General features: G+C 51.1%; 6 protein-coding genes and 1 non-coding gene across 7 annotated transcripts; 2 read left to right on the top strand and 5 right to left on the bottom strand.

Moving 5' to 3' along the window:
* Positions 1-1,359: 1,359 nt before the first annotated feature.
* Positions 1,360-3,437, bottom strand: COCSADRAFT_247560 (uncharacterized protein). Its single transcript, XM_007706074.1, has 4 exons — positions 3,400-3,437; positions 1,903-3,240; positions 1,667-1,854; positions 1,360-1,613 (listed from the first exon to the last, which is right to left on the bottom strand). Exons 2-4 carry the CDS (start codon positions 2,966-2,968, stop codon positions 1,530-1,532), a joined length of 1,338 nt encoding a protein of 445 aa, XP_007704264.1. The 5' UTR covers positions 2,969-3,240; positions 3,400-3,437; the 3' UTR covers positions 1,360-1,529.
* A 3,208-nt stretch (positions 3,438-6,645) lies between these two features.
* On the top strand, positions 6,646-7,122 carry COCSADRAFT_346457 (uncharacterized protein; the record flags this gene model as incomplete). Its single annotated transcript, XM_007706073.1, has 1 exon — positions 6,646-7,122. One exon carries the CDS (start codon positions 6,646-6,648, stop codon positions 6,970-6,972), a length of 327 nt encoding a protein of 108 aa, XP_007704263.1. The 3' UTR covers positions 6,973-7,122.
* Positions 7,123-10,990: 3,868 nt separating this feature from the next.
* Positions 10,991-11,755, bottom strand: COCSADRAFT_346456 (uncharacterized protein; the record flags this gene model as incomplete). Its single annotated transcript, XM_007706072.1, has 1 exon — positions 10,991-11,755. The coding sequence occupies one exon, from the start codon at positions 11,753-11,755 to the stop codon at positions 10,991-10,993; it is 765 nt and encodes a 254-aa protein (XP_007704262.1).
* A 2,492-nt stretch (positions 11,756-14,247) lies between these two features.
* On the bottom strand, positions 14,248-14,329 carry COCSADRAFT_t78. Its single transcript has one exon. It is a non-coding gene; the product is annotated as a tRNA-Leu (tRNA).
* A 1,125-nt stretch (positions 14,330-15,454) lies between these two features.
* COCSADRAFT_30054 (uncharacterized protein) lies at positions 15,455-16,101 on the bottom strand (the record flags this gene model as incomplete). The annotated part of the gene is made up of 3 exons (XM_007705842.1): positions 15,455-15,768; positions 15,836-15,838; positions 15,867-16,101. The coding sequence occupies 3 exons, from the start codon at positions 16,099-16,101 to the stop codon at positions 15,455-15,457; spliced, it is 552 nt and encodes a 183-aa protein (XP_007704032.1).
* A 924-nt stretch (positions 16,102-17,025) lies between these two features.
* COCSADRAFT_99781 (uncharacterized protein) lies at positions 17,026-20,685 on the bottom strand (the record flags this gene model as incomplete). Its single annotated transcript, XM_007706071.1, has 6 exons — positions 17,026-17,174; positions 17,224-17,451; positions 17,502-17,759; positions 17,814-18,123; positions 18,173-19,911; positions 20,034-20,685. The coding sequence occupies 6 exons, from the start codon at positions 20,683-20,685 to the stop codon at positions 17,026-17,028; spliced, it is 3,336 nt and encodes a 1,111-aa protein (XP_007704261.1).
* A 2,403-nt stretch (positions 20,686-23,088) lies between these two features.
* Positions 23,089-23,577, top strand: COCSADRAFT_100493 (uncharacterized protein; the record flags this gene model as incomplete). Its single annotated transcript, XM_007706070.1, has 1 exon — positions 23,089-23,577. The coding sequence occupies one exon, from the start codon at positions 23,089-23,091 to the stop codon at positions 23,575-23,577; it is 489 nt and encodes a 162-aa protein (XP_007704260.1).
* Positions 23,578-23,591: the final 14 nt, after the last annotated feature.

The following is a 23,591-nucleotide window of genomic DNA, read 5'->3' as shown; positions in this document are numbered from 1 at the left end:
TTAGATCGGGTTCAGGTGTGGATATGGCTCGGGGAACGGGGAAAATATCGAGCCACCCAATCCGGCAAGTGGAAGCGTTGGGCAACGACGGGGCGCAGATCGGAGACTCAGCTCTTTTCTCTGGACGGCATGTGATAAGTAATCACGATATTGTGGCAGTTCCACCACTACAGGCACGTACACACGAGTACGAAGTACTTGCAACCAGGTGTTTTATTTTAAAAAAAATACTCCTCTACGATGAGCAATGTTCACATCGATCGTCAAAGGATCATCTGTCTTAATCGTGGCAAAACGTTATCGGTCTCGTCGCACCCTCTAGTAAACCAATCTCCGCACGGCAAGACATTCCCAAAAACCCACGTTTTCCCATTGCTTTTACCTGACCGGTGCATGCCGAGGTCGATCCCACGGGTCCGGGCAAATCCGCGCCAACCACACATCGCGGAGTCTTGCCCCCCACCCCCCCTCTCAAAGACCTTACTATATCACCAAAAACAAAGGGCCCACAGAAGATGCTTTCAGGGCCATGCGCGAGCCCGACAGAAGCGGACGCGTATATACTTACTACTATATGGTATAGTATTGTGGTATGCCATCTACGCATGTAGAGAAGTAGGCCGAGTGTACCGAGCATTGGCAGGGCTCAGGATCACGCCAAACGCCACGCCACGCGAGATCGATGGAGATATTGCCAGAGTAAAGTTTGAGGGGCTCGAGGTGCATATGGGTGTGACTGATCGCGTGCCATGATACACTAATCAAAGAGCGCTACCACTCAACAGCAAGGACTACCCTAGGTAACACGACGTAGGTAAACGCGTTGGGAAAATATCATCATGAGTTCTTCTATAGAGTCAGACAGGGTATCTTGAAAACCCCCCAATTAGGGTACAGTAGTGCTGTTCAAACCGTCCATCATTCCTGCAGTCCCTGTTTCCTGCGTCCCATATGCACACCCACCCATATACCGCAATCCAATGCAGGGCATTAACCTCATGCTTACCCGTGTGCGAACGGTGCAATGTCCAGGGGCTGTGAAGGATATACTAGTTACATCATCCAAATGCGCCGATCGTCGTCGGGTGGACTCGCTTGTATGCAAACAAGGCGAGGGCGACCGAAGGAAGGAAGGAAAGCCAATAGACCAACCAGTAGAGTTGAGCAATCTTACTGTCTTGATCGCCATTTCAGCGTCCACTGGAAGCGAGCAAAACTCTCAGCTTAGCTTACAAACATGAAAAGACATCGATCGCAGATAGCAACCTTATTGTAATCGAACAGGAGAAGGAAAGCCGAAAAAAGTAACGATAAAAGAGTCAAGAAGGCAATCTTACAAACAGCCGCCCTATGCTAACGTTTTTTTTGCTTTGGCCTGGAACCCCACAGAACGCCACAGTCTGCGACTGGATGCATGGAGTAGGAGAAGCGATGCGATGGTCGACAAAAAGGGTGTCGGAGGAACAATAAAAACGACTCAGGATGAGCCAATAGGCTGGATAGTGTTTAACGAATCAGGACAAGTTCGGTTACGCTGAGGCGGCAGCGGCGGCATCTAGACCACGTAGCTGAGGAGCATATTTAGGGTGCTTGATGAACTTGGGTACCGAGTCCTGAGTGGGATTAGCTGTGGGCTGAAAAGACGGCAAGTACAGAAGAGACTTACACTGGACATCAGCTTGAAAATGGATTGTTGTGCCTTGTCAAAAAGCGAGGCAACTTCGTTAAGACTTTGCAGCATAGCGGCATCGTCTCCAACAGCACGTGTCATGCGAGTGGCTAGCTGCGTACGAAGGCTGTGGTCAATGTTCAACTCGTTGGGTGAGCCAGGCGCTAAGAATGCATTGTACAAGCCTGTGGATGGTTAATGCATGGTCATAGAATAAGAACCCTCAAACTCACCATAAGCAGCAGCGAGTGTTTCACGAATGACCTCGACCTTGTTTTCTCCCTTTTCGTTGACGGCATCCTTGTACTGCTTGTTGAACTGCTGGACCTCGAGGAAGAAGGAAAGGTTCTCCTCACACATGGTCTCCTTAAGGAACTCGCGGTATAGAAGACGCCAGGACGGGTTGCGGATGATGACGTTGGTGCGGTTGCTGTTGGAGTCACGGGTAAGGCCATCTCTTGACTTGACTGCCATGTCTCCACCTGATGGTACTTCCTCGAGGAGCCATCCTGCTACACGCTCGCCGTGGTTAGTGATGTAGTAGTGGACTTGCTTTGATGGCTGGAATTGTTGATCCGAGTTGCGAGGGTCGACAGGAGCAATGAGCTTGAGCTGCAAGAACAGTGATCCAACCTCAACAGCCTCACGGGGATCAACCATGGTGGAGCAGTCCATCAGCCACTGTGCGGCGTTGCGGCCGTTGAATGTGTACTCGTACTGACGCTGCGAGTTTGGCCGATGCTTTACCAACTTGACGCCAATATCGCACTTTGAGAACTCATGTATCGAATCAGAGTCTGACTGAGTCTCGTTTGCAGTGGTACCAACGAAGCGGCGGAAGATGATCTCGACAGTCTGCTCGTCGTGGTGTAGCTTGTCAGTTTCTGTGTTGCGCTCAAGGACGACAAGTTGGCGTGGGTTCCTGTTGGATTCAATTACAGCCCTGACATGCGCTGAAGCAATACCGTTGCGCGTGCAGAATCGCTCGAGAATGTGAATACCCTTGGGCGTAAGTTGCCAGACGGAGTTCTTGTTCATGAAATCAGTTTTGCCTTCTACCGATTCAATGAACTTTGCTTCCAAGAATCTCTGGCAGACTGAGCGAGCCATTTCCTTAGCCATGGAAAAGGTGGTGGTAGTGGTTGTGGTGACGACACGTGATGAGTCCTTGGGGTCTGGCATGCGGTTGGATTGAGAGAATTTGAGGGATCCGAGGTTGGTGATTGCTTCATCTGATGTGAAGGTGTAATCGATCATCCTGAAACGCACTCGGTGGGCTGTGAGGGGAAGCGAGACCATTAATGTTGCAAAAAGATCCTTGAAATCCTGTGTTGCGGGTTAGTTGAGTTTTCAAATTACTTGCAATCCAACAAGGCGGAAGAAGGCACAGCTGCTCAATGTCCGGCAGTTCAGTCGAAAGAAGGCGAGCCATGAACCGAGAGAAAGCGACAGCCAAGCCATTGTTGTTCTGACAGCACATTGCTCGCTTCACCAGACCCGCAGCTACAGCGAAGAGTGCTCATCGCAGTCGAGCGGCTGGTGCATTTTGGCCGTAAAAAAGACAGTGACGCCTGAAATGCTCAGTGGGTTCTTCAGTGCGAATGAGCCATTTTTTGACTTTGGCGAGCCAAGATGTTAACTTCGGCACCAGCCCACGTGGGCTCGCCACGTGGTGGACTCGGCAAAAACAGCGACCGAGAGCATCAACAGTAATAGACTATGGTACTCACTCTTGTGTATGGCCGCTCATCGTCCGTCATGCGGAGCAGGCGTGAACTTGTTTGATGCATCTTGTCAGGTTTCTGTGCTTTCAGTCTCAGTGGCTGGCGTGTTGTGGTCGTCGCCTCTTGAGCAATGACGTCGCCGTCGCGGTGGGTGCTGGGAGCAGGCTCTCGGGCGGCTGCAAATTCAGGACCACGGGCAATGGATTGAGATGGGCGTGGAGCGCCAGTAGGGTGGAAGAGCGAGTCTGCAGGGCTCTTTGAGGCGGAGGAGGAGGTGGAGGGCGAGCGGGCTAGTTCGCGGCTGCCTTTGCGCAGCAGAGGAAAGCGCGAGAGAGTGTAGCGGCGGGCGTGGTTGATGGAGCGGGACGAAGATGAGGACGAGGAAGGCGGGGGGCGGTCGCTCCTGGCTGCTGAGAAGGAGTGGGAAAGAGCGTCCGCTGGTGTAGAGGCAGGTGCAATGGGCTGGTGGTCGCGGGCGTCTCTGTGGCCGTCGTTGTGTAGTGTTGGTGATGCGGCGGCGGCGGGGGAGTGCGAGGACTCGGGAGAGAGGGCGGGTGTGGCGAGGTTTGGGCTGTCAGGCACAGGAGAGACAGACGATGGAGAGGGAGGGAGCGAGGTGGTAGGGAAGGGCATGCCGAGTAGAAGATGTTCGCGGAGAGGTAAATCGCGGGCCTCGCTCGCTGGAGGGCAATGTGTGGGTACCCTAGCTGGGATTGGCCTTTGTCTCTGCCGCTCGAACAGTCGCTCACACCGCCGTGCTAAGACAGCTAAGAGAACCTAGCATGGCGCCGAATTAGCCCTGGATCCGGGCCATGACAAAGGCTCTAGCCACGCCCGCCTCCTAGTCGCATACGAGACACATGGCCGCCTGCACGTCCGCCGACCATGGGAATAGAGCACCTGGCCGTGGGCTTCCACGAGGCATCCCTGCACTCTGCCGCCCCCTGTCCAGGCCTGCGAGACGCTGTCCACGGCCTCGCCACAGGGTGTCCGTTCCAATGGGTCCATACTTACTTGCTACTATCGTCTGTATGTATGTTGTATGTATGTACATATATATGTATGTATGTATGTATGTATGTATGTACATACAATAAACCATGTGCATATGTACCAATACGCTACCTGCCTACCTACCTACCTTCCCTATATGTAATGTATATACAGTAGTGTATATACATCCATCCTCTCAAATCACTACACGCAGCCACGCGAGACCCAAAGACGCCTCTACTCTATTGAGAGGACCCGTCTCCCACCACATGGCCTGACACACCCAGCTGCCTGTCCGCTCTGCATCGCCGTTGCTCCCACCTTGCCAGGACCCGTTCCCGCGTAACCTTTGTGCTGGCCAACGACCCTTTAGCTCGGCCCACGACACCGTAGTACACTCGACTACAGTAGTTAGCCTCTCCCCCCTTCTCTTCCCTTTCTCGCTCTCTCTCTATCTCTCTCTGTGGTGTGGGCAACACGACCCACGTCCACACGCGACGCCGCGGAACATTGTTGTTCAGAGGGCCAAGACATGCGTATAGTCGACGCCGCACCCTTAGACGCACCCACATGTACGTGGTTAGATACAGACACATGTAAGTACGTACGTACCCAGACGTGGTCAGCGTGGCTGCATGGCTTGCGATGCAACAGGCGCCGGGCTTGTCGGCCAGACTCCAATGGTTGAACACAACCTGTGCCCAATCACACCTTGGCCTGCACCACAGCAACCATGCATTGTCGTCATCACCTCTGAGCAGACTCGGCAGATCTGCGCCCTATCTACCTCATGGTCGATCAATGCCTGATTACAAGCTCGGAACACTGCCAGTGGAGATTGTCCTGTTTCCCAGCCTGCAGCCTGGAGAACAGACGATGTGCCGCCATTCCACGTGTGCAACCCCACCTCGAGGCCCTCACGCCTCGTTGGCCTGCCATGCGAGACATCCCTCCTTGGCCGTACGCATCTGCATCCATCTGCATCCATCTGCATCCATCCGCCTACATACGTGCCCACCTGCGTGTTACATTACATAGGCCCGCACTCCTGTCCGTGTAATCGCCCTGGACCCTTCATCCTTTCAGCCCCCCTTCCCCTCAACCCCCGACTCCTGCCTCTCCTCCTCCGCTTGCCTCTGTCACCCTCGGCGTCGCTCGGACTAATCACCGACCGCTCGCAGCGTCATCGCCACAAGCCTCGGACGCCTTCACGCATGCGGTGAGTAAGCAGTGGGCTGCCCATCTCTTCGGACCCGACCACCTGTCGCACCTATCATATCGCGGACCGCGCCACAGTCGCCCAAACACTGTCCATCCCTCAGGGCCGTGACCATCTGAGCGCGAGGCTACACCAGACGCCCGGAAATAAACGCCCACAGCCCACTTTAGGGTTTCAGGGCACCCGCGGGGCCCGGCATAGTTAGGCCCCCGACGAGGCAGAGAGCATATCTTTTTCTACTCTCAGTCAAGATTGCTCTCCCTTGTTCGTATTTATATACTTACTTACTACATTCTCCTACACTGACTATACTACTCGCGCCACCACTGACCCTGAGCTGAGCCCACAGCATCCGCGCTATGCAGCTATCTCTACTCTAGCGCATCCGAGGTGACGATGATGCTGATGATGATGATGATAATGATGATGCAACAAACTATGAAGCCCTAGTAGTTCCCCCCCTTTCCCGTCGCGTAACTTTGGCGACTTGGACACTATGCGGCTTCAGCATCCTGCGCTGCCAAATACCCTCTAGCTGCTGTGATAAACGAATATCGTCATCCTTGTTACCATTGACCCACATTCCATGGTCTGGGGTTGCGATTTCTTTTTTTTTTTTTCCTTCAAGGGGTTTTTTTTTTGAAGCTTGACCGCCCTAGCCGCAAGAAAACTGACTCTGGCAGTTTTCTTTGACAAGATTCCCATAGTGCTTCCAAAGGGAAAAGATCTTCGGTGCTTATGGTGACGAGTCAGGCGTGACCTCGTCGAGATAATGCCGTGGCTGCCAGGGGTCACAACACGTGGCAACCGATTTCTTTTGCCTAGCGGCCGCTGGCGTGAACGATGTAGCATAGTGTAACACCGACGCGTCTGCCCATGCTTTTTTCACTCTGAGAAAGCTAGGCATTCAATTCGCATCGCATCGTGAACGCCTCTCGCCAAAGCCTTTCAGCACTAATGCAAGGCTGGCCTGCAGCACCTCCTCATCACCATCACCACCAATAAGCCGCCCTCGTTGGCCTTTAACAGAAATTGTCAGCATGGCTTTCGACGTGCTCTTTCTGACACGCTTCTCATTTGCAGCTTGTTTCAACAGGGGTCTACATGATGCCCTATGCGGCACCTTGCCGAGATTGAGCGCGTCTCCTCACGCTGCGGTCCTGAAGACTTTTATCTCCACCCATATTGCCCTGGTTATTGCTCTCGTCGTCTTTTTTTCTTCGACATGGTCATTCTCTCGGGTGGGGCGGCCGGTGCATTTCGCCCGGCGCACAAATGTCGGTGAGACGACCTACACTCGTGATACAAATTCATGGGAGCAGGGAGGGGGTTTCGCCGATAGACTCATCGATCTCGACAAGTCATGAACCAAAATCAGGATCTTCAGCTCTGGCTGCCCCAAGACTTCGGCTCCTGACAAGGCGCGAACTGGACGCTCGGTGATGCCGGCTAGTGTTTCCAAAAAGCGAGACGGTTATGGCCAGCTAGCACGTGATGGTGCCGCGGCTGCATTCGGAACACATTCTCGAACCCGATAGCTCAAAGTATCGGGACATCGCGCATGATATGCTTCAGCTATGCAGAGCGTGGCGTCTCCTAACATTAGTATGTAATCCATTCCTCCCAACTGTGTCAGTGCGACCGCCTGTCCTCGCGATATCTGACTCGGGTCGCCGGCTTTATGTGGAGCACGTCGGCTGCTATACACCGATGGCCCCACGATGCCCTTCATGCCTTGAACCTCCTCAAAGCACTCGGGCATTCTCCAGCGCCCGAAAATGGTCGTGCGCTGTCAAGGAAGCGCCATCAAAGAAGCGCCTTCGAGAACAATTCTTGCCGTCTTCCCGCACCACGGATGATGCGCTATGTCTCCTCAAATCCAGGCTGAACTTCGGGAAGGAACTCCATGGAGCAGTAGTCTGGGATTGATTTGCGTCCACTAACGGTGAACTGACTAAGGATAGCCGTGAACAATTTTTTTTCTCCCGCCATGACCGTTACTCGCCACAATCCACACACAATCCACAATCGCAGCAAACAGAGTCGGGGGACTGAGCTTCTGTGATAGCTCATCTCGTCGGTTCATTAGCACCTAACATGACACAACCTATACGAGGATGAGAAAAGTTGTCGCAATCATGCGGTAGCAACGCTAAGAGCCATCGAATCACCACATCATGGAGCTTGACTAGTGGGGGACTGGTTTATGTGTGTCTATGTGTGGGGGTACCCGTTAGTAACAGGGGAGGAAGGAGCTGGAGAGTTGTCTCGGAGCTTTAGCAACAGCCCGTCACTCACGGCTACACCACGTCCGCCCGTAAGACACATGGCCCAGTGCACGTACACGCCTCAACCCTAGGTCGTCCCTTTATTGTGACTGGACCAGTGCAAACCCACCAACTGACCTCTTCACCGCCTACACTATGGATCCAAATTACTCTTGCGCATTCTAGCCGCACTATCTACCCTCCGCGGGCATATGGGCTTCCTTCACGCAACCATGAGTACGCACAAAGAGACGGACAAATATTCAACTCTTGTCCGTCCTCTCCTGCCTTTCGCGGCACCATCCCCACTGTTCCGCGATATCTCCACGGCATCGCTGATGCCGCTGTCGTTGTCTCGACTCATACTTACAGTCGGTAGTAGGGCTAGAACATAGAGGTGCTGCCTGTCGCAATCTGTGCAGGCCACCAGCCAAACGTTCATGCCTACTTCCACCACTTCGGTATCACTATAGTGCCATCATCACGCTCTTCGTACCGCCCCGCGGCCCTCATAATAAACCCGTTATACACCACAAACCCTAGCTTCGGCAATCGCCAAGGGGCAGTTGCTGCCAAAACCAAGGCCGTTTACACGCTCTACGCGACGTGAGCGACGAAGTCTTTGATAATTATACACCAGGCGGGATTGGGACAATCGAGTACTTCAACGCGGTTAACAGCAACATGGTGAGGGTGACGAATATTTGACTTGATCTAGTTCGTAATACACACACAACACTAGCATGCGACTGAAAACGGTCCCCACTCAAACGGCTATTGCCAGCTTGGGGAAAGCGCTCAAGGATGAAGCCTCAGCATTGCGGTTGTGGGCACTCTTGGTCTTGGAAGGTACCATGTTCGCAAATACTCATGGCAACCGCCCCTAGTGCTTCAGAAGCCGGCAGCAGATGTGCCAAGTGTTCTCATGTCGCGTCAGAGCACCCCGTTCGGCTGTAATTGTATGTATTACAGAAGACAGAACACGCATAGTTTCCATGTTATGTTATGTCAATGTAACATCAAAGCTATATTACTTTGGAACGAAGGAAGCCGTACTAGTGGCGCAGCATCCAAGCGTCTGTAGGTAGGGTCTCGGCGCGCCACGGTACCGTACCTGAAACTCCACCCGCGAGATTACCTGCACCGCTTTCAAGAGAGAATTTCCCAATACGTGCACACGGGTCACTTTCCTCGTGATTTGAGAGCGTTGACCATGTTTGGTCGAGCAGTATTTAGAGCGTCTGCGGCCAATTACTACACATTTGTCTTGTGCCCAGACTGCCATACACTTCCCACTTCCCACTTCCCAGTTTTTGTCTCTGCCAAGTAACGATGCCACGAGAGGTGCGCCACAATATCTCGTGTTAGAGAAATTATAAAAGGAGCAGTATGTGATAAGCAGCTGCACCCTCATCACACTGGCTATATCACAGAACGGAACATGGTATTCCGTTGCGTAATGGCGTTTTGTAGCTTCACTATTGGAAGGGAAACTCTAGCGCGCATGCAATAGCCACGTGGGCAGAGTCAAGGAAAGTGTCATAACCTTGTTAATGAGGTACATGTATACTCCGCGGCGTTTGGTCACATTCCCACGGACCGCTAGAGTTTCCTGTATTTGACACTGCAAGATTCAAGACGTATTCGCCTAACACCGTAAATGACCAGGGTTCAACTGCTATAGGTGCCCAACATCAAATCTTGCACGTGTTCAAATCTCCAGCTATCAAGCTCAGGAGAAAAAAAACGCCTCTAGATCAGAGGACTCATGTATCTTGGGGATTTTGATTGAAGTAACATGACAAAAGTCCCATTGCCAACCGTTGTTTTTGTTGGCTTTGAAGTAGTCAAAAACGCAAAGCAGCGGCCCAACAACGGCGATGCAATTTAGGATCAAACAAGGGGAATAGCCCAAGCTCTTCGAGGCAACATACGCGTAGACTGCGCATCGTGTCCATGAAAAAGAAAGGATTCGCGTAACTAGATGTACCACTGCAACTTGTCAAACAACCCAATCAAGTTCACGTAGTCAGTAGCGCCACTCTAATATGGCCACGACCCTAATACGGTTATGATCTGCTTCGTAACATCAAAAAGGACTAATTTTCATTCGTAAAAATGTGGGCGTAGGAATACCTAGAAGTGGACCATCATACTATGTACTTCGTAACCAATGCCCATTACCATGCTCTAACAACGCTGATCCTGTTTGTACCATCAATAAAGCCCCTATGATATACCATTATACCCCAAAAATAAAATACCCGCTCGACTCTCCTTTCTCTGCCTGGGGATTTCTTACATCCTCAAGATTTACAGGCCTCGCGTAGCGTACTATACGAGATCCGAACTGTAGGACGATAATGCAGTAGGTACGTGAATTCGTAAGTTGGTATACGAGTAGGACAGTTTGGTTAGACAGGAACGTTGAAGCGCGATGTGGACCCTGACGTGTACGTAGTCGAGTTCGATACGTGATGCTCTAAGCACGTCGACGTCTCACCTCTTTATACACTTAGCTGTAGTACTTTTCTTTTTCCAGCAGTATTTAAAGTCAAGCTGTTTAGTCTAAGACTCGCATAAGCGTTTAGTAGATCGTATATTGCGTTGCGTACGTTAAAATATCCATCGTCATGATACGTCTTCACAACTATTGGAAAGGACATGTGCACTATCGAACCACGCAGTCACAATTCATCAAGCGCAACTAAAACTTCCTTGCATACTTCAAAACCTGTCGTGATGATGTGTGCTACAATAATATCGAAACGTGATACCATGACACTACCACTCGTAAAGTCCAACATGATGAAAAAAAAATACATAACTCGGGTATCGCGCTTGCCCAAACCGAACAGAAAAACCCCCAAACAACAAAGGATGAGGAAGATAAAATCAAAATAGAGAGAGTTGTGCCGGAGACCTTCAGGCGTAAGCCAGAGGTGGCGATCGGCATTGTCGAAAAAGGATGAGAGAGAGAGAGAGTTGTGCCGGGGACCTTCAGGCATAAGCCAGCGGTGGCATTCGGCATTGTCCAGAGAGGAGTGATACCCAGAGAGGGGTGGCTGTCAAGTCGGCGATGAAAGAGTGGCATCCGGACCTGCCAACAAGTTGCTACCTAGCAGTTCGCTGGAGCATTCTTGATCTCGCTTGTTGACAGGCTGTCAAACCTGATGTTTGGCTGAATAGCAAAAACACCCAGGTGCCTGTACTCGATATGGTAAAGCGAGTTTGGGCTGAGATTGACGTAACAGCGTTTCTTGAACGCGTCACAACCGGATGCCACTTTGGCTAGACGGACCTCTTCCGTTTGGACCTGCTCCTGTGAGTTTTCGCAGAGCATAAAAAACTTCCACTGCCAAAATGGCTTCCTGTCTTGAAGCCGCTGTCCACCGAAACTCGTCACCAGCCGGAGCTTGACGCATTCTTCTCCGCCCTTGCCCCGGTACTTTCCGACAATGACTACTGGATGCCCCTCTGGAGAGGACGCATCCTGGCGTTGCCAGAAGATGGAGCTTGGAGGAGGTACACCGAGGTATAAAACCTGCCCCTCTGTAAGCTTGTCGAAATCCGGTGTTGTTGCCGGCTTGTCGAGGGACTTTGGTGGGGAGCCACTCCGCCAGTTGTTTGCGGTTGCCCATGAGTTCTGGGACTTTGGTGGTGGTGGTGATGGTGATAATGATGAAGAAGAAAACGATGAAGAAGAAGAGGAGGAGGAGGAGGAGGAGGAGGAGGATCGACTTCTCCAGGAGTCGGGTGATGGTGAAAATGATGGTAATGATGATGAAAATGAAGAAGAGGAGGATGATGAGGAGGGTCGACTTCGCCAGGAGTTGGCTGATGGTTCAGCCTCACCCCACCGTTTGTTGCCAGAGGATGCCATTATGATGTTAGCATGGAATGAGAAGAGGATTTATGAATGATGTACTACGGCGATGATACGATAGTATGAATGATGAATGATGATGGCATTGAAGTTGTCTTAATTCTGGCATCGATGGTGGATGGATGAATGGAGGGAAAGAAAGAATAGAACAGGACTTTGTCCATGATATATGAGACAACGAGGATGCCTACTGAGATTGGAGAACATTCGAGGAGATATGATTAGCCAGCATCACTGTTAGGTACTGGTAACCTTTCACGACTATTAGAGAGTACGTGTACTTCTGGCACGTGAAGTGACATCTGACTTTGACATGAGCGAGTAGTGGTTGGTCAAATAAGCAGACGATCTTGCAGTCTAGAACTATCGATGTATCGTATATTGGGAGAGGTTTGAAGGATGACTCGAAGGATATAATGGTATATCGAACAGGATGTCTCTCGAACATCAAACGCTTTCTGGTTTAATTGCCTTGAGACTACGTGTGTCATATTGAGAACCACCACATACGTAGATATATACAAAGAAAGAGGAACGTTGCTATGGGGACGCTGAACTTCTTCTTGGATCAGTCAACCGCTGATACCTGCTGCGTCATTTCACCATCCAATCACGATTGACAAGTTAGTACAAAAGGCAGGCTCATAGGGCCCTCGTTAAATTAAAACTGTCAGACTCCCAGATTGCTACATCAAAAGCTGGGACATCATGCAACGCCAGTGCTCAATCATTCATCGTACATAGAGCGTCTTATAAGCAAATCTTCATAATGTATTCTTAGTAAAAATACGTCATGAGTGCTCTGATGATACTGTTCATAGATATCTGGACTGCTATCCTTCCAATAACAAGGGTTCAAATGTATATCGCCTTCTTGTTTATTGGTCAAGTCGGAAAGAACTAAGTCGCTATTACTTGAAACATCTTGGAATGTGCTGAGCGAAGTTGTTCATGTGCATGGGGCCAGGAAATAACGCATAACCCCTTTCATATGATAATAGAAAAGAGCACAAATAAGAAGTGACTGCCTAATATTTGTACTCAGCAAATTATAGAAAACCAATATACGGTCCAGTTTATTCGAGAACAATGAATAGGTAAGTAAGCTCTGGAATAAGAACTCGTTATCCTATGCTGCTGCACATCCCATGCCACGTGATACTTTGAATACCACACTGAGGCCTACCTGCTCTAACCCTACTAAAGCCATATTTAACAGAAAGAACGTTCAACCTTTAACATGCCTGGAACTCTGCCAGAGTAGATCAGTAACTTTATAGAAACCTGTGTAACACTCTTATACAAAGGACGCACTAATGTGAGGTAGCGAGTAACTTCAGACTACTATCGGAATTGCATGGGGTAAACCCGAATTTCCCCGCTCAGAGCCTTCTTTCTAATTATTTCAGGCTTACGAATCGCAGCACAGGCACAAGTTTTGTGTTTCCAGGATAGACTACGAACAAAACGATACTATGGCCATTTTGAAAAGGCTCGGTTGACCAATATTGTCAATAAGATATTGCTGCCAAATTTCACATTTTCACAAGGTAGCGGCTTCCTATCACGACTGGAAAGATACACAATTGCAAAAGTGCACTTCTTCCACCAAAGCTCAAAATGTATCGAAAACAGCATAGGGTATGATTGGAACGGCACGTCTCGTCAGCTTGTAGTGGATACCAAATGATGCCCAATAAACGTTGAGTATTATATGAATATTTGGGTTATCTTTAGAAAGAAGGAAGCCTACCATTTGTAGGTACGGATATCTTTGTACTCGTTAGTAGAAGAACTCTACTTGGTCTGTGGTCACATATACGTAATTATGTGGAGATAGCAAGTTCACTTGAGAGTTTCGATTCCAAGGGTTGAGTTCCAAATACGAAACAGACTCGCCAGATTATTCACAAGATCTTTCGAGTATTCAGTGGTTGTTACTTGTGTATATGCGTTAGATATAGGTCTATTCTCGCAGTGCAGACAACTTATAAGATGTCACTATAACAAAAGGCATGTCCTTGAACTATTAGCCCATTGTAAGAAGAGGCATAGTTACTGAGACACCCCTGTTAGAGAACTATTGCAATAGAGTTGCACCTATTCATTCGAACAAACACAACACTCGTTACCTTACATGTTGCATACTTATTAGCGAACATGTTTTTTTCACATGCTTGATGACAATCAACTGTTAACGCGATAAAGAAAAATTCGAAGCAGGTAAGATCAATTTCTCAACGCACACACCAATTAGCAATGATGGCTTACATACTCTGCCAGTGCACTCGCTGAAGCAGAAACAAGTCTCTATACTGTCTACACATGCAAAAGAAGACGAGATGGAGATAAGAGGAGCTTCGACGCACAGACCCCCCCATTTATCTCAACTTTTTGGATAAAAAAAGACAGAGGATATCAACCTCAACCACAACCACAACCACAACCACGACGACAAGGACCTTGATAAAAGCAAAAAGAAAAGATGTTGACAAGAGTGGGATTCGAACCCACGCAGATTTCTCTACTAGCACCTGAAGCTAGCGCCTTAGACCGCTCGGCCATCTTGCCAGATGATATATGAAAGCTCGATATTTTACAAGATTAATAGACCAAACCATAGCCCCCAGCAAAGTTGACAGCCGCAAGGAGCGGGTTGTTAAAAATTGCGTCACCAACGAAAGTGGGGGTGATGAGGGGTAACTAACCCCAAACCCCCGTCCCAGCAGACCTTCACGCCGGGCCCAGAAAAAGCAAAAACAACAACAGAGAAGGGGTCCAGCATCAATGCCTGTCGCGACCACACAAAGTCTGTGCCACTAACCCATCTTTGAAACCACCAATAGAGTGTATACGCGGGCGGGGAGGGCACTCGTCTCGATTCGCAGTAATTAGTGGTAGCCTCCCCTCCCCCTACGCACACGCTCACTAAAACTTCTTACACATGCTCGCTTAACCATAGGAGTCTAGAATCACATCGCTAAACGAATGCGCGTCTCCGAAGAACAAGACAGACGAAACTCTAGGCCTCGGGCGAAAACATGTGTGTATGCGCCACATGAGCGCTTACCCTTTGCGCTCTGCGGAAGAGTCAAGAGTTTGGACTTGTTGTGTGGATATGGCGGTCGGATATACTATCCCGCGTTTTCTCTCCCTGGTATCATTTCGTTTAATCGTCGGGCCGGGGCTGTGGTTGAGGTGTGTGTATGTGTGGATGGCTGGGATGCTGTACCTGGCGCTAAGGGATAAGCGCACCGGTCTGTTTCGCGATAGTCGCGAGATTGTGGTAGTTTGCCTCAGGCCTCGTGCCAAGAGGCGGGTAGTATTCTCCAGCAATTTTCAACTATCAATACTGAGGGGTAAGGGGGCATGTGGAGAAGAAAACAAAACGGTTAGGTATGTTGGGCCGAGCTGAACGGGAAACAACACGATTGGATGGTAATTCGAAAAAAATGTATTGTTGCGAAAAAGCAAAAGAATGGATGTGATAACTACGACATTAGCATCGAGTTGTGCATGTTTTTGCGGATTGAGGGAGTGATGGATTTTCGTTTGTTGTTTTGTTTTGTTTTTGTTCAATGTTTATTCAAAAGAGTTTCTAATTATGTACGACAAAGTACCCAATATCATTCCCCATTCATTGCCACAATTCCACCAAACTATCTTTCACCACTCAGTTCCGCTTCCGCGGCCAATTTACAGAGCAGCAACCATAAATCCGGCGAAAACAGCTGCGAGTCCGAGATCGACCTTGCCAGCGGCACCGCTGGGACTAGGAACACTAGCAGGGCCAGTGGCGCTGGGAACAGGCTTGGGAGTACCAGTCGCGATGGGAGTGGTACCATTTGCGCTGTTGTGACTGCCAGTCGACATGGGAGCGGTGCCGTTTCCGTTGCTGTGGCCGCCAGAGCTAGTGGGGTACATAGGGACCAGAGTAGAGGCTCCAGTGCCGGTAGGCTTAGGGGATGAGCCCGTAGTCATGGGGGCGGTCGCAGAAGATACGTCGGAGGCTGAAAAACAGTATTAGTATGTTGATCTTGATGCCGTCGCAGTTCCTCTTCTACCCTTTCTACACACCGACTGCAACGCGAGATAGCAGTGTACTTACCAACATTGGTATTCTGGCCATTGCAGATATCTGCAAGCGCCGCCACCGCAGCGTCCACATCGTTGGGACAAATCGTGGCAACCATGGACTTCAAGTCCTTGGATTGGCATACCATCTTGATGGTGGCCGGGTCACTGTATTGGCTGGCGGCCGCAAGAAGACAGGCAGGGGGCGCAGCGACAGCGAATTGAGCAAGCGCGAAAAGAGTCGCGGCAAAAACGGTGCGTCCGAGCATATTTATTGATTGTTTTGGGATAGATGATGTCGAGGATTGGATTATTTTTATTAACAATAGTGCAGCCTAACGAGTGAGGATGAGCGAGCGATCCAAAAAAAAAATAACGAATGTACAACAAAGAGTGTAGGTGAAGGAGGAAAGCAGGAGGCGCGTTAAGAAGGTCATCAAAGAGCAGTCCTCAAGGGGCTCGTCTCACCGCGCGTCCGCCAAGATGATAACTGGACGCTTATCTATTTAAAGTCAACGCTAACGGGTCTTGTCAGGAACAAAGTTTCGAAACACGCGCTGATTGGATGTGCTGACCGAATGCCGCAAGGTCAAAGCTCAGAGGCGACGTGCATGCTGTTCTTTCGACTGGTCCAGATGGCAAGTGGTAGGGGCAGTATGGTGATTCAGGTTCGATTTTTGTTGATACAGGAGGCACACTTGAGGCGCCACATATCTTCCGCCAGCTGTTTTCTTATCGCATACTTCAGAAACAATAATGTACAAAGAAAGAAGCTCGCCAGTCCCGAACCGGAGGCGCCAACCTGGGGCGACTAGTGACCAAAAAAAGCTATTACAACGATGTATCCGCAATACGGAGCCTTGTTTTATTTAGAACTCCACAGCCGACGAAAGACCAGAACGGGCAGAGGATCCAATAATGATCCATGTGCAGGCATGCTAATCTATCCCATGTAATGCAGTATGATTCCGAAGATCAGAGTTCAGTTGTTCCATCAGATATCCAATCTGAGAAGCAAGGACCGGTTAGTGGACTATCAAATTGCCCTACCAATGATGCTGCAATGCGCCACAAACTCCGTCGCTAGGTATGTAAAACACAATAATAAGGCAAAAGGTGAGAGTACGACGAGACAGGAGGAGACATAGAGGTCGGGGTTCGTCGTTATAGAGAGCGGGAAGCTTAAATGTAGATCATGAGATATGTATCTGTGGAGGATCATTGCTGCCTGGTCCAAGCATAGATGGTATAGGCTTGCGACGAGCTTTGGCCTGAGGTACGCGAGGTACGCCTTGGATGACGCGCGGTTCCTTCATCAGTGTAGGGTCAAGTTTTGCAGGGACTGCGATATTTGTTAGCAAGCTTTGAGTGAGGGAATGGATACAACATACTCCGACTGACGACAGAACGATAATCGCCTGGAAAGCGTGAATTTGGTGGTGTTGCAGAAGCAGTATGCCACAGGTGGTTGGTCGTGTCTGACAAAAAGTCCACCTTCGATTTGTAGAAGAACGACGACTTTCCGCGGTTGCGCTTCGCTAGAATAACCTCATCAAAGAGTTTGATGGAAGGATCATCGGCTGATCTGCTCTCGCGCTCATGGATGAATTCGTTGAAAGCTAGTCTATGGTTAGCCATTTTTGTAAAAAGGGGGGTTGTAGTTACAAACCTTGTGTTTGCTGGAGTGCAGTAATGTACTGCACATTTTCCACTGGCAGGCTCTTTACAAACTCATCCATCTTGAATTCATAATGCATGCCAGATTTCTTACGCTCTCCGGTAGCCGGAACCAGGTAACGTCGATAAGTGTAAAATAGGCTAGCGAAGCATCGTACAAACGATGCTCGGACCTGATCAGGACGAAACGCCGTAGGGCACACAATGCAAATAGATTCCACACATCGGCTATGGGCATACGTGCTGCAACCTGTACAGGGTTAACCAAAAACATTCACTAAATTTGCAAGTATGCGGAACTTACCAGAACAGCGATATAGACCATCGTCTGCCTTTTCTTCGCAGATGGAACAAACAGCACGATCTTCGTTGGGTCTCCACTGCAAACAATGTCCCTCTTGCCACTGCGTAGTTGAGGTATTGCGAACCTGCTGCACTGCCATACCAGGCATGATGGTTGATGCGGCCAGCGTTGACTGCGCATACACTGACGGCGCATATGAAGAGCTAGCCGCTTTGTATTCTTGGCTCAGGGATGATGTGGACGCACTGGGAGTATGGCCAGTGAACGGCTGAGAAGGGCGCCGAGGTGGAGGCACACGCTCAAAACCAAACTAGCTACGTTAGTCCATGGACGATCAATATATAGAGAACCAAACTTACCGACGAACTTCGCCGACTTGAAGAGTCAAAATGCGCGGATCTCTTCTCCCGAAGGTTAGCCTGAAGAGCATACCCAGAATCGCTGCGCGATATAGGCGTGCCTGGCATGGGCGGAAATACCGTAGAAACAGGAGAGACCTTGGGTGAAGGTGGAGAGTGGTGTGACTTTATGGTTGTTGCTGTTGATGGCCTGTCGTTTCCACGACTCAAGGCACTTGATTGTAGAAAGGCGTTGTAGATTAGGACCTTTGAGCTCGGTGCCCCAAGAACTGTGTTGAATGAGGTCGAGTTCAATCCAACGTAATTCTGTATCGTCAATGGCTGTGCCCTGTGCGAAAAAACCCCAGGGTTTTCAGACGCGAATGTATCGAATGGGAATGCTTCGATCGCATACGCAGGTGGGCCAGTGGGCACGCCGTATTGCGTATGGTGCGGGGCGGACTGCTGGAGCAAGGACATGAGCTTGCGCCGCTGCTGGCGAGGAAGCGCTGGCGGTGGAGGACCATTGGATACTATCGAGTCGGCATCTAAATCAACCAATACATAATCGTCTTCGGGATAATCGGCGGGTTCGTAACGACGTTCGATTCCAACAATGTAAGGACAAGGCGCCTCGATAGTCTGGACGAGACGGGATGGTAGGACGGGGATGAAGACGCCGGTCCATTGGAAAGGGTATAGTAGGTTGGTGATTGCCATGCTCGCAAGATGTAGCATGGCTGTGTGAGAAGAGAGTAGGATGATCCTAGCCTCAGAGAGAACAAATTCGAACAGAGTGATGATGTTTGGGATAGACATGCAGCGGAAAAGGGCGTAGATGTCAATGTTGCGGGACCCCGGCAACTCGTTGATAGCTTCTTTCCGAGCATACATGCGAAGCTCCCGAACAGCTAGTTCGACCTGTGTAACAGAGGTAATCGGACTAAGTGCCTCTGCACATAGATTGACTACGTACCGTTCGAGCGGTTGCCACATGCCTACTCGCGGTGAGCTTGCTGGCACGCGAAGAACCGCACCAGTGGTCATAGGCACGGCGACTGCCTTTAACCACTCTTTCCAGAATGGCGTAAGACTCGCGTCTCGTCCCAATACACCATAAGCGCGTGGGATCCACAGGCCAGTCTCTCCGTCAGTAAGACCTTCAATCTTGGAGGCTGCACCATGTCGTACCGGACGGAGCAGGTCCGTCATGAGCTGAATTTTTTCTTCTACTGCGCCAATCTCATCATCGAGATTCTCGCGTTCTTCAGAATCGGGAGCTACCGAGGGAAGTTTGGTTAGAAGCTGAGACAACTTGGCACGCTCTAGTGCAAGACGCTCGCCCAGGCTGCTTGCCAGTTCCCGTTCCTCAGGATTCATGTGCAGATTTCGCCATTCTTCGCATTGACGCTCAAGGCCTTCGGCAGCTGTGGCATTCAAAGGCAACCAGACAATAAGGCAAATGCCGTAAAGCTTTGATCCATCCCCGTTGGTCATGGCAAATCCGTGCCATTGGCTCTTTGGTCTCTCATCCGAGGAAACGACACTAACATCATTTGGAAAAGCAAACATTGGTACATAATCCGGAAAGGGGTTGCGCTTCTTGAGTTCCTCGACCATGTTCCTTGGCGGATAACGATCCAGTAGAACTGGCTCGTAGCGACGGAGAAGAGGATGCATATCCGGGTCTGGCGCGAAAGGCTGCGGTGCCGGTATTACCGAATTGTACCCTGACATGCGTTTGGAGGTTCGGATCGAGGCTACGTGCATGTCAGTAATCGTCGATAAGAAAAAAAAGGAAAAAAAGGAATATCATCTCGTCCCGAAAGGTAGTTGTGTAGGCGATATGACCTTTTGGGTGCATAGTATGATGCCAACTTACATTGTCTTGCAGTCGACGGTTGTCTCTTCAGGCTGCTTTGCATAGTGGATATGCGCCGCCGGATGCTGCCAACGCCGGAACGAAGATTACCGACACCATCTTCGGGGTTGGCTTGTGAAACGCGCTGAGGTCGGGGGCGCGGCCTAGTGGGGGTAGAGCGAGACTGCTGTGCAACACCAGCAGTGAACTGTATCTCCTCGAGAAATGAATCTCGTTCAGAGGCAAATTTGCGAAGGGCAATGTCGAATTCCTGATCGCTTAGACCAGAGCCGCCAAGCTGCACGCCCTTGATAGTGGCGCTGCTCCGGTTACTCGCCGTCGGCTTTGCGTCTGGTCCAATGATTGTGCTGACTGACTGGCGGTTTTCGCTGAGGCGGTTTGCAGAGCGTGACCGCGACCTTGACCGCCCCCTATCGCGATGGGACAGGCCGTCCTGTGAAGTTGGGCGTATGGCATCCGTCTCGAGGGCGCGGTCCTCTTCGATTGTCTCATCGACGGGCGGTTGGGCCAATGGCGAAGTGACTATGACATTATTCTGGGTGCGCTCATCGTAAACCTGCGATGACTCGATGCCGGAGATGAAGAAGTAGTCGGCGAGCGGGGGTGGTGACTGGTCAGCCGTGGCGGAAGAAGGGGAGGGAGCAGGCGCCATGATGGTAGGTGGGCATAGGATATCCAAGAAAGACTCGTCGACGAAAGAAGGTGGGTGGACTGGACTGGGCAGCCGGGGGCGTGTCGGGCGTTGGGTCGCCTTTGGTCGTCTATGTCATTGGGGATTGGACGCCAGGTCCAATAGGTATTTGTGGTGAGCAGTGCAATGGGTTATTATGCGCGTCCGAGGAGACAAGTGGTGCGACAGTGACCGTCAAATGCAGATGCACCGGCGCCGAAGGGGGAGCCCAACGAGACGATTGACTTGGCTGGGCAGACGTGGCAGGCAAGGCAATGAGGGTGGTTGCAGGGTGGGAAGTGCGGTGAGGGGCAGTGGCAGGGGCAGCAGAGGGTTTGTAGGGGTGGGCGGGCGGTGTTTTGTGAGGCCGGGCAGTGTGGTTGCTGCGGGCACAAGAGAGTGAATGGGGAGAGGGCCGGTGGAGAAGGGTTCAATGCACAGCGCGCCTGGTCACAAGCCATTGAAAAGGACAGGCGCGGGCCCAAGTGCCCCAGTTACATGGAGACAGCAGCTAGTCCCCATTTACCGTCATCGCAGGGCCTCTTCCCGTCTTGCGCTCTTATCACCATGGCATGAGGAGGCAGGCCGGTTAGCGCTTGACAGCTCCCGCGGTCAACATGTGTCGGCGCTTGGCCTGGGCCGGACTGCTGCACCTCGTGTACATGCACGCAATGGTCGAGTGGCCGCGGCGGCAGTCGACGCCAGCTGCTGGGCCATGCAAGGCACTGCCGCCATCCGCCAGCCGCCAGCCGCGGGCTTGGAGGTGGTGGATTGTACTTTTGATTCTGAGAGGGGCATGTGTGTGTGTGTTGCACCGCCCGGCCGTGACGAGCAGGCGATACATAACAGTGCACAGGCACGGCGTTGGTGTGCCGGGCCTCCCCTGTGCAGTGTGCAGTGTGCAGTGTGCGGCGCTGCAAGACCCTGCCCTCGGAAGGCACGACCAGGGGGGGCCCACACCGAAGGGGAAGGCACAGTCTGGGTCCCTTCCCACCTTGAGAGCAGCCAGCAGCCGCGACCGCGACTCTGGGCCTGCTATTGGCTGATTTGGCCCATTTGCGCCTGCCGCTGCCTTGCCATTCCCGGTGCGACGCTGTCTGTTCAGGGGCCGTCGAGTCGGCGCGCGCGACCGCCAGGGCTGTCATTAGGATATACGACGTGCGTCTGCGTCTCCCTCTGCGTCCATCATACCGTCGTGGTGGTGTGCTTGCAATCTGCCTTTCCGTTTCACCTCATCAACTGAACCGTACCGTCGCCACGGCCTGCCTGACAACAGTAGCAATAGGGGGGGCCAGACATGCCGACTTTGGCCACGTCCATGGTTCGCTGCCATGCACTACACCTGGCAACCTGTCCAACGTCCCAGACAAAGAAAACATGCTGCCCCACTGCCACCTGCAACCAGCCGCACATCTCACACACACACACCCGCCCTGTTGCTGTCCTACACACCTGTGCATATATGTACATACATACATGTACACAAAATCTCCCTCTCCCGCTCTGCATCCCAGGTGCACACCGACAAGACGTGCCTGAGCCGTCTGGAATCCCGTGTCTTGGCCATCTATCCCGCTGCCATTGCTGTTGCCCTTCCAACCCCAGTGTCCTAGGCTAATTTAGGCTCTTGCCTGCCTCTGCCTCCTTGCCAATACTTCCAAATGTACACACATATATACGCTTGTGCCCGCATACTATCCAGCTACATAAATGATCAAGCCAGTTCGACCCGTCGATCCTACTGGTTCTTGTCGATCTTGAGTCGACGTCCTAAATTGACCAGGGCGCATCCATTGCCGCTCTCAAATCTGACAACTGCGGCGCCCCCAAAAAGTAGTCGGCCCATAGCTTTCCACATAAGCGAGTTCTACCACCCACTCTTCCTCCGCCGCCCTGTCCGGCCTCTCGTCCTCTTCCATCCTATCAGCCGAGACATGATCAAACATTCAAACTCATACATGTGCTAGCCTTCGTCTTCGTGAAGCAGAGTCGATCCTTCGCCCGTCTTGGGACCCTCCGCCAGTTCGTGATTCCTGACATGGCCGCGTCTCTTATCTTTTCCAGGATCCTAACAACGTCTGGGGTACCCTGTTCCTGCCTGCCGGGCTGATGACGCCCTGCGAAGATCAGCGCCACACATCCTTTCCCCTCGAAGCCGGTTCTCCACACGACGACGCCTCGCACTAGTCATTGACGCAATAGCCCTATATTGCTTTCTCAAGGAGAATAGATTTCGCGCTTCCACGTGCGTTCGGGTTTCTCGGACGTGGCTGTGTCCAAACGTAGAGGTGCCGGACGGGCCAACGCCGCGGACGGGCCAACGCCGGATTACGTCCTCCAACACCAATTATTCCATCCACTTCAACCACCCATAACGTGACCACAATGCAATCAATTGACGCTGCGCTTGCTGCTATTAACGCTTTGAAGCCTAATGAAAAACTTGTGTATTCTCAAATTGCAAAAAAATATGGTGTTGACCCAGGAACGCTGAGCCGCCGCCACCGAGGTATTTCTCGCTCCAGACAAGCAGCTGCACAAAACCAGCAGGCAGTCCACCCACAACATGAAGCTGAGCTTATCGACTATATCGATAGACTCACTAAGCGAGGCCTAGCACCCACACGGAGTATCATTCGAAATATCGCGTCGCAGCTAGCTCAGAAGCAGCTCGGATATCACTGGGTTGATCGCTTTGTTCATCGTAACTCGCATCTCGTTATACTCAAGCGCACCACGCCAATCGATCGTAGCCGGCGCCGAGCTGATTCAGAAAAGAAATATCAGCTCTACTTCGAGCTTCTACGCCAAAAAATCGATCAATATAAAGTAGAGCCGCGACATATATATAATATGGATGAGAAGGCTTTATGATTGGAGTACAGTCC

The sequence above is a fragment of the Bipolaris sorokiniana genome (assembly GCF_000338995.1).
Source record: "Bipolaris sorokiniana ND90Pr unplaced genomic scaffold COCSAscaffold_15, whole genome shotgun sequence".
NCBI classification, from domain to species: Eukaryota; Fungi; Ascomycota; class Dothideomycetes; order Pleosporales; family Pleosporaceae; genus Bipolaris; species Bipolaris sorokiniana.
This window is presented reverse-complemented; position numbering and strand designations above follow the sequence as displayed.

What these genes read in the sequence shown, in the direction of transcription:
- COCSADRAFT_247560 (XM_007706074.1), bottom strand. Translation starts at nt 2,968, where the DNA reads ATGGTCTCGCTTCCCCTCACAGCCCACCGAGTGCGTTTCAGGATGATC. An exon ending in AACACTCGCTGCTGCTTATG is followed by an intron (nt 1,855 to 1,902) that starts GTGAGTTTGAGG and finishes AACCATCCACAG; the next exon opens with GCTTGTACAATGCATTCTTA. An exon ending in TTTTCAAGCTGATGTCCAGT is followed by an intron (nt 1,614 to 1,666) that starts GTAAGTCTCTTC and finishes AATCCCACTCAG; the next exon opens with GACTCGGTACCCAAGTTCAT.